The sequence below is a fragment of the Harpegnathos saltator genome, unplaced genomic scaffold (genome assembly GCF_003227715.2).
Source record: "Harpegnathos saltator strain DR-91 unplaced genomic scaffold, Hsal_v8.6 scaffold3, whole genome shotgun sequence".
Classification (NCBI taxonomy): Eukaryota; Metazoa; Arthropoda; class Insecta; order Hymenoptera; family Formicidae; genus Harpegnathos; species Harpegnathos saltator.
The window spans coordinates 27,139-37,500 of NW_020230094.1; the positions used below are offsets into that span (position 1 = coordinate 27,139).

At 48.2% G+C, this 10,362-nt stretch overlaps 1 protein-coding gene across 1 annotated transcript in view; it reads right to left on the reverse strand.

Annotated features, from left to right (window-relative positions):
- Positions 1 to 1,400: 1,400 nt before the first annotated feature.
- The window catches only part of LOC105185504 (uncharacterized), an 11,769-nt gene continuing 2,807 nt past the window's right edge, over positions 1,401 to 10,362 (reverse strand). The window contains exon 2 of the mRNA XM_011145069.2: positions 1,401 to 5,877. Coding sequence (XP_011143371.1) covers positions 5,001 to 5,876 — 876 coding nt within the window. The 5' untranslated portion in view covers position 5,877 and the 3' untranslated portion in view covers positions 1,401 to 5,000. The remainder of the gene's footprint in view (positions 5,878 to 10,362) is intronic.

The window sequence follows — 10,362 nt, forward strand, 5'->3', positions numbered from 1 at the left end:
ACTTAGCAGTGCGTAACAAAATCCAAAGAATCCTCATTCTCTTTTTCTCTCTCTCTCTCTCTCTCTCTCTCTCTCTCTCTCTCTCTCTCTCTCTCTCTCTCTCTCTCTCTCTCTCTCTCTCTGTCTTCCTCTTTCGCTTCCTCTTTCTGTATACGTGTTGAAGTGAGCGCGTTAGTTTTCGCATATTCTTGCGCGTTTCGCACGATACTTTCATCGTTGGAACTCTTTCGTTCCTCGTTATCGTCTTCGCGTAATGAGGGACGGCGATTCTTTTCGCTTTCGTAGCTATGGCCAACAGGCAGGATTAATCATAGTAATGCGACATGTACGCATATGCGTATATACATATACAGGGTGTCTCATTTTAAAGGACCCACTCAAATATCTCAGAAAAACTGCGTTAAATCGAAAAATGCTTAAGACAAAAGTTGTTTAGCCTGAAGGGAGACATAGGACAGCGATAGCATTTTGTTTACAGATGGCTCCATTTTCGAGATATTTACTGATTATCAATTTTCTTAAATGGAAATCCATATTTTTTATTACATCATCTTTTTCTACCAATTAATTTGAATAACTTCTGTCTGAAATATTTTTTTATTTGCTTAATATATTTTGAGATATTTAAGGAAAACTTGGTAACTTTCCCAACATTTACCTTACGATATCTCGCTAACTATTCGTCGAAAGAAAAAATAGTATTAGACTTTTTTACTTTATTTACTATCAAGAATATATTATTATAATAGTGCCCTAACTTTTATTAACTTAATAATTTTGAAATTTCCAAAGGTCGATAAGTTAATAAAAGTTAGGGCACTAATATATTCTTGATAGTAAATAAAATAAAAAAGTCTAATACTATTTTCTCTTTCGACGAATAGTTAGCGAGATATCGTAAGGTAAATGTTGGGAAAATTACCAAGTTTTCCTTAAATATCTCAAAGTATATTAAGCAAATAAAAAAATGTTTCAGACAAAAGTTGTTTAAATTAATTGGTAGAAAAAGATGATATAATAAAAAACTGGGATTTCCACTTAAGAAAATTGATAATCAGTGAATATTTCGAAAGTAGCGCCATCTATAAACAAAATGCTATCGCTGTCCTATGTCCCCCTTCAAGCTGAACAACTTTTGTCTTAAGCATTTTTCGATTTAACGCAGTGTTTCTGAAATATGAGATATTTGAGTGGGTTCTTTAAAATGGGACACCCTGTATATATACACATACACGTGCATATGTATAAACCGTAGAGATGGCTGTCGTCATTAAAGTTTAATGTATAACACAACGTCGATTCAATTAAATTCGGACCGTTATCGTGCACGCTCGATGTCAATTGGTCTCTCGCTGTGTACAAACGTGCGTACGAGGAAACACATCTCTATTTACATTGTCGTGTTAATCGCCGCTGTGATTAGCTGATTAGCTGATAACGAAGCGAGTCAATTGTGCGGGTCGTGCGAACGAACCGACAATTGGACGTAGTTCGAGAAATAGAGCGCGAAACGAACACGATAGTAAAATAATTCTCTAGACGAGATCTCTTCTCTCGCGCGCCAACTTGCTCTTCCAAAGATGAAAATCTGTCTCTCTTCTTTTTTTTTTCTAATCAATTGTAACTCTACTTAAATCGGAAAAGTTGGCGACTGAGATAAAAACATTGTGCACCGAGCGCGACGCTACTTGGAGTAATTGTACCACTTATTTGAGGACGTCTCGCGTACCTGGGGCGCAGGTATATCTGCCGATGTAATACAGACGCGTCCCTCGAAAAATGAATTGTGCTTGGTAAATCTAATATAGTAAACAACAAAATTACGATCGAGAGATAGTACATAGAGTAGTTAGTTTCTAGCTTGAGAAGGTGTATGCTCCGTCTCTTAAGATTAATGCGAGAAACTTACGCGCTATATACTTGTATATGTATGTATGTATGTATGTATAGGTAAAATTAGTTGCGATTTCAGCCTTTCAGTCGAGGAAACGAACGGAAGAATGAACAAACAAGTGAATGAACCGACGGACGAGCAAGCGTGAAACGAAAAACACATCGTCCCGATAACAAAAGGAAAGAGAGAGAGAGAGAGAGAGAGAGAGAGAGAGAGAGAGAGAGAGAGAGAGAGAGAGAACACTCTCGTAACCACAGACACTCGAGACTAGAAGCAAACTTGTGAGATCCTCGGCTCGCGCGAAGGTACAAAGGAAGCGGAAAGACGATGATCCAACCGTCGTGTCGGCGTGCCCGGCAAATGACGAAAGATACGAAACGCTCGACAACAAAAGGCACTTTTGCGCAACGTTCAATCCAGAGCCGGCCGCGAGACACCCGTCCGGATCCGCCGGCTCTTGCCACTGCTCGTAATTGCGCATCACTTAATGTCGCTTAAAGTAAACTTGTTTGGCCCTCTTCCGCGCGCCGGCCCGGCGTCCTTCACGTCTCGTCGTCACGCCGTCGACGGGGAACAGGACCCGCACCTTAATCTAATCTTGGACCACCCTAACGGCAGGGCTCGCCAACTTCGCGTCGCGAGGACTCGCGAGACTCGAGATATCCCTTTCGAAATGGCTCGTTCGGAGAGGAGAGGAGAAAAGGAGGTGGGCTCTTTCTCTCTTGGGAGAATTGCTCAGGTGAGATTCCACCGGATCGATAGCCGACTGATACTCGTCTTGGTGTCGAATGCTCGTCAATTCCACGCCTACGATTCGACGACCCGGCTCTGATTCAATCGCGATGAATTTCGCCCTTCCTATCCGCGTCTGACTCTCCCCTGTCTGATTTTCTTCCGTGTCTTTCGCTCTCCACTTTCTTCTCTCTCTCTCTCTCTCTCTCTCTCTCTCTCTCTCTCTCTCTCTCTCTCTCTCTCTCTCTCTCTTTCTCTCCCCCTCCCCTCCTCGCTTACGCAGACTCATTCTCGCGAATTTTGCAAAAGAGATAAAAAATTTGCAACCACGTACAATCAAATGGTGGGGACACTCCGTCGACGATTGGACAATGCCCGCGATGGTGATGAGAAAACAGCATGTATAATGGTGTATAATTATATATATATACAGAGTACCACACTTCTTCCCCGTCGAAAGAACGATTCTCAATGCGATTTATTTAGTATATAAGACGATTAATTTTCTTTTTATTAGGATCACAGAATAGTAGCGCCCGAGCATAGCAATATTTCATTAAGGATGTCCGGAAACGAACGGGACGAGCCGCGCGTTCTGCCGCCTGCGAGTTAATAACGTCGTCGTCGTCGCCGAAATGTAAACCGGAATCGGCGCGAGTCGACGCCATTCGTTCTCGAAGATCTCGCCGACTAAAGCTATATATGTATATTTTTATGTATATATATATATTTATGTATATATATAGTGTGTATGTAAATAAATGCTTAATATATTATAAAAAGGAATATAGCATATTAAAAGTATCGACTAGCTTAACAATACTGCGCCAACAGTCATTGGACGAATAGCCGGAATTCTTCCATGGTGTATCATGGTGTTTGGGTGCTGTGTGTGTGTGTGTGTGTGTGTGTGTGAATTTGTGTGTGCCTTAGCGTATGTGTATAGATATCCATTACATTTTCAAAGTTAAAACATTAGAGCTGGAATATATCGAAATCAGATCTTGGAATGTCATCGTATAATCGAATGTCATCCGGTCATTTTTCTTCCAAGGACCCTCGATTTAGAGACATTAGTATCAATCCCTCCATTTCAACGCAATTGTACGTGTGACACGCTAAAGGATTAAGATAACAAGTAATAATTGGATTAAACAGGTAATAATCACCAATGAGATCAGAGAACCTAGACAACCTACAAATATCGCAGCGCCCGCGTCGGCGGCGTCGGCGAATGAACCGAGAAGGTTCGACCGATTGGTTCTATAATTTCGGATTAACGTTGAATTAATTTCAGACTGTTAATACAAGAGAAAGCGGTGGCGCGACGTGTTTCGCACGTCGTCGCCCCGGAACGTTTGTAAAAACAAGTTGAGTATAGACGAGCAGCAGTACGAAAGGACTAAACGCGCGTTCGCGCGCGGGTCTACCGCGATTCGTCGTATCGTAAGCCTATATATATATATATATATATGTGTATATAATCGATTTTTAGGTATAAAGGATTATTCAATGAGTTATTTTTACGAGTAGTTCCCACTATGGAATGCATTAACAGCAGCTGCGCTTCGCAGAACCACCGTCGTCGTCGTCGTCGTCGTCGTCGTCGTCGTCGTCTTCTGCCACGATATGATCTCTTTGGATAATGGTCTTGGTCCTTGAGTGCGATTCTTCTTCTTCTTCTTCTTCTTCTTCTTCTTCATCTTCTTTTTCTTCTTCTTGCTTCACGTACGCGCCCGAAACTTTGTTCTACTCGCGATTGTATCGAGCTCCTCGTCGCCCGCAAACTTCGTAGCGGATCAAAATCAAAAGACAGACAGGGAGGAGCATGTTCCCCCTCGGCTCTTTCGGAAGGAACGGGACATCCCCGGCGATGCTCGTCGATTATTTCTCGATTATTTACGTGCAGCGGGTGCACGCGGGCGTGGAAGTTGCCGGCGCCTTCAATCCGTCGAGAGCCCATTCGCAATTCGCCGGTGAATCATTTCCGCGTCATCTCGCGCGCATCCGCTGTTTTTTCCGCTTTTCTCCGCGACTCCAACGCCGATTAGTCTCGCGCTTCGCTATTTCATCGACAAGGTGCCTCTCTTTTGCGCGTCAGCTCTCAACTCAGCTCTATTTGATGCGCGATTGACCGGAATTTCATTCCCGACAGTTCACCGTTCACCGGGAGAGAAAAAGAGAAAGAGAGAGAGAGAGAGAGAGAGAGAGAGCGAGAGACGCCTAATAATATAATCCCGAATAAAAAGATCTCCCCCGATGCGGCACGCGCTTGATTCGCGAGCTGCGTGCCGCGATTGGTGATCCCGATTGATCGGCCGATTCCGCCGTTTCCGCGTCCTCCTTTTTCAGCCTTGTCTCGCTCGCACAGTCCTTAAATCTTCGACACGTAGAGCGAACGGTGCACCTGCTGCGGATTGCCATTCTGTTTGGAGTAGCGCACATTCTGAAGCAACTCCCTGGTCTCGCTGGGCGAGCCCGGGCTGAGGCTGTTAGTGGTCGAGGTTTCGACGCGGTCGCTGATGATCTCCTCCTCGGTGATCTGCTCCAGATACAACGCCGACTGCACCGCCTGATTGTCGTTACCGTTGATCGCTGCGACCTGCGGCGAATACGCCGGCGGCGGGCTCCTCGGCGGCGAGCCAGCCGTCTTATCGTCCTGGATCTCCAGGCAGACGTCGGACGACACCTGCTTCATTTGCTTCGCCCGTCTGGCGTGCCGAGTGGTGAGGCCGCCGGTCTCCACGTCCCTCTCGAGCCTGTGGCCGGACTTGGATCTGGTAAGCTGACGTTGCACGTACTCCTCGAGATCGTCCTCCTCCTTCTTGGCGATCACGCGGTTCAGAATGATGAGGAAGATGCCAATGAAGATGGCGAACAGGCCGACCGCCACCAGCTCGTTCCACCAGCCGCCGGTGGCCTTAGTGCCCCAGTGCGCCAGGTCGCCCGGCAGCAGACCGCTCATCAGCAGGAAGGCGCCCAGCACCAGGAACACTACCCCGATGTGCAGCATCCCGATGGAGGTGACCACCTTCGTGTCGAGCATACCTTGGCCGGCATTGCGGGCGGCGTGCGGGCCCTTGTGATGCCTGCCATGATGGTCCAGCGATCCGGTTGAGGCCCTAGGCGACGTCAGGCCGCTTTCGCCTGATTGCGCACTATAACGACGCTCGCGAGCGCGACGCTGCTCATCCCGGCGCTTTCTCTGACGCTTGATGGCCAGCGCCGAGTGCAATCCAACCGCGTGCATCCTGCAACACCGGAAAGACAACCCTTGCTCAGTGAGTCCTCTACAATTCTGTTTCTATGGCGCGCTCTCTCCCCCCCTCTCTCTCTCTCTCTCTCTCCCTCTCTCTCTCCCTCTCTCTCTCCCTCTCCCTCTCTCTCTCTCTCTCTCTCTCTCTCTCTCTCTCTCTCTCTCTCTCTCTCTCTCTCGTTATGGTCTACATCGCGAACTCTTTAGCTTTGTCTTATTGTTTCTCTCTTTTTCCATCTCTTTCAGACGAGTCGCGCTCGCGAGCCACGCGAGAGATTGATCTGGCGACATTACGATCGAAGCGAGACAAAGGAAAGAAATGCCGAGTTGCTTGGCGATCGTGAATCGATCGCGTTGCCGCGCGTAGATATGCACGTAGGCAGCGGTGACGAGCCGACAAAAGAGCAATTTGCATGCCTGCTCGCGAGCAATGTGGCGGGCAATTGTACGCGCGTACAAATTAATCGATACCACACCGCCGCTACTCTCTCTCTCTCTCTCTCTCTCTCTCTCTCTCTCTCTCTCTCTCGGCGGCGAGGTGAGCGCAAGAAAGTCTACCGGTAGGATTAAGCAGCGTAATGTCTCATTTCCCGGCGATCACTCGTCGATCTGTCCGTTTTGCTCTGGCAATTCGCGCTCGCGCGTTTTCTATCTTTCGCCGTTGACTAATGCTTCGCTACTTTTATCGATCGATGCGATCATCGGTCTATGAGGCCTACGAGATCTATTTACAGGGTTTACAGGATGCACAGCGATGGAATAGCGCGTATCAAAAAGCTCGACGACGGCGGCGGCGACGACGATGACGATGACGACGACGACGACGACGACGCCAACGACGACGACGACGACGACGACGACGACAACGACGACGACGATGACGACGTCTCGAGTCCTCTGAAGAGAGGTCTCCTCGCGTGTGCGTCGTTTGATCGATGAGACCCTTCGCTCTCATATTCGCCTTCGGTTCCTCGTTCGGCCAGAGAAACGCACAGTCGTTGTTTATACGTCATGACACAGCGAAGCGAATCGTTTTGCATCTGTAACGTCTTACATTTGTTTATTACGACTGCATTCCTCTCTCTCTCTCTCTCTCTCTCTCTCTCTCTCTCTCTCTCTCTCTCTGTTTCTCTCTTTCTTTCATTTTCTTTACCTCTCTCCGTTGCTCCATCTTTCATCTTCACTTTCAGGAAACCGACGGAAATTGCCTTCCCTCTTGCAGCGGAGCAAAGGCCGACGCAACGGTTTCACCGTCGTCGTGTAGCTATATAGATTAGTATACATAACTCGTACCGTAAAACGAAACAAACCATTCGATGAATCGATAAAAGAAACGATCCCGCCGAGTTATATACGTTCCTTCTTCGAGATCGGATAGCTTTACTTTAGCGAGTTTCACGACCACGTAGAGAGACACGGTCGAGAGGCCGAGAAGTTTTCCGCGAGAATGGAAAGATCGGCGAGAAGTGAGAAGCGAGTTGGTAACATACATACTTGCACACACGCACGCACACACATAGATATATATGTAATTGAAAAGAGCACGAGCGAGATACCGGTGAAACATTCTTCCGTCGAGCTCGGATCTGGATATATCGTGGGCGCACACGCAACAGCGCGATTCTTGCGTTTATTCGCCGCGATATTCGCCCTCGACTCGTTTCTCGCGTCTATACGTAGCACGTGCACGCGATATCCATCGCACGGGGATTGAACTCGGCCGAACTCGTAGCCAATTCTGAGGCTGTTCGATCAACGGCCGACACCGCAAGGAGAGAATCGTTACATTCCGGCTTCCCTTATCCAATCTAACCAATCGTGCCGAGGGTATCGTACGTCGAATAGTCGAGCTCGAGTATCGGTCCGATATCTCGAATCATTCCGAGCAGCGATATCCCTTCTCAATCTCGCAGTCTCTCATTTGCATATGCATAAGCCGCTCCCCGGCGCGCGAGGAGACGCGCGGGAATACACGCGAGATGTAAAATAAATGGCGCGCGTGGCGGCGCATTGCGTAATGTAACGTGTATGTATGTTAATCTTTCCTGCTTTTCTCTTCTATCTTATCTCACAAGCTGTTCGCTCGCATGATGCCTCAGCGACACGACGCCCCGACATCGTGCGCCTTCTCTAAAGGGCATGTAAGCGAAGTAATTAAATACCGAGCACTTTGCGCGGCGTAGGCGATGCACTCGCTCACCTTTTTGTCCCCCCTCCACCCTCCGACTTGCAAGGCTGCGAGAAATAAAAGAGGAAGCACCTCCGAAATGCGCAAGAGGGACGGTCGCGTTGGGGTGAAAATTGAAGAGTGGTCTTTATCGAGCGGCCGAAGTCTCTCTTTCTCTCTCTCTCTCTCTCTCTCTCTCTCTTTTTCTCTCTCTTTCTCTCTATCGCTCGGTATCTCGCTTTGTGTGAGAAGGTGCTGTGCTATTCGCATCATAAATATTTCACCCACGGAGGAGGATATCTTTGATCCACTTTGCCCTGTCCGCGTCAGAAGATATCGCGCGTGTGCGGGAGAAACGATTGTCGCGCGCCTGTACATCGGCTGTAATTTCGGCGCACAAATAGTTTCGCGCGCTCAGTCGACGAATCGACTGGTCGATATCGTCTCGATATCGGCAATCGATAGCGCCTTCGCCGGCGCGGCGCGACGATACGAAGCGGAGGTGGGAAAAATCTCAAAGGTGACTCCGCGGATGCTCCTTCATTTTACGATCACAATGCGCGGCGCCACGAAAGCGTTTCCTGCTCGACGATCAATAAAACCATCCCCCTTACAGAACGCAAACGCAAAGTACACGAGGACAGATAGTTGGGTGCACTATACGTTACGTACGGCAACACGGCCACGCATATGTACGGCGGCCCCCCGCGAGAAGGAAAGCCCCGCGCGTTCATCGCGGGGAAAAAAGCTGCGAAGATCAACGGCGGGGCAATTTTGACGCGACGGAGAGAGGGAGAAGAACGAGCGTGGAAAGAGAGCGCATCTGATTACCTTTCGAAACGAATTCGGAGTACCGAACGATAATTGTTGCAGAGACTAACGAAAGAAATGGCAAATTGTCCGTACAGCGTGCAAAATTGAGAAGAAATGATGAGAGAGAGAGAGAGAGAGAGAGAGAGAGAGAGAGAGAGAAAAAGGGAGAAAAAGGGAGAAAAAATCAATCCAAACTGCTCGAAACGAAGAAAGAGAGAGAGAGAGAGAGAGAGGAGACGAGAAAGTACCTCCGCGGAAATGTCACGATCGATTCGCGTCGCGACGATTGTTGACACTTTCGCAATTCGCGATTGGTAATTCTGCGAGGTTTCCGACACGCTCCCTTGTACCCACATTTCGCTCCTGGTACTGATTTTTCTCCTCTGAAACGCGACCGCTTAAAATTACACGGGTCACAGAAAGGAGAGAGAGAAAGAAGGGAAAGAGAGGGGGAGAGAGAACGAGAGTAGAGAGGGTTGCACTCATGTGGCGTGTATGATTACATACCACCCTTACGAACCTATGATTACGCGTGATGGTTACAAAGCGCGGTGTATCGAGCCCCATTACCGGCAGAAAAGTGACATTTTTATCCGGTTAACCCCCGGAGACATTTCCTCGAGTTACACCACCCTACTACAGCTACGTGGAAACTATTTGTCACATTTCACCCTCCGTGTGTACATATATATATATATCTCGCTCGCTCTCTCAAGCTGAGTGCTCTAATTACGCACTTCATATCGCGTTTACCGCTCATTAATACAGCCGGCAGCTCGACTCGAGGATTGACTCGACGATTCTTAATTCTCCCTTTCGTGATCACGTAAACACCTTCCCGCCACCCCCTCCCCCTGCCCCGCCGCTCTCAGACGCCAGACTACCGTCGCTGGAATTGTTTCCTCTCGTGCGCACAAGAGAAAGAGAGAGAGAGAGAGAGAGAAAGAGAGAGAGAGAGAAAGAGAGAGAGAGAAAGAGAGAAAGAGAGATCGTATTGTTACACCACGTGGCCCTGGGCTTGCCATTTCGCGAAATTATATCGCCATTTGGGCGTTTCGTTATTTCAAGTTTTGGCACACCGCCAGCCAAGTCGAGCGGCCAAGCAAGCTCCTCTCATTACGCTGTCGGGTGCGTTGTTTTTCGAGACGCTCGGGCAAATTCGTAGCGCAAAATCGCGGAAATTCACGGCCGTGGTGAATGAAGCGGACGAAAATCTTGATAGGAACCGGTCGCGCGATTTGCGAATCGTCCACGGAGAGTCGTCGAATTGAGTTCGCAAAATCGATCGCGTTTCCCGCGAATGGTGACGAGCGGACTTTGTTCGAGCCGGTGACTCGAACTCGTCCCCGGAACTGCCGCGGCGACGAGGTGTAATACAGAAGCATACATACACACACACACACACACATACATACACGCACGACTATAGCAATCATATTGACTGCCTCGCGCGCAAAATCCTCCAATTGCAAATATACGCAACTTGCAGTTCCGCGCGCG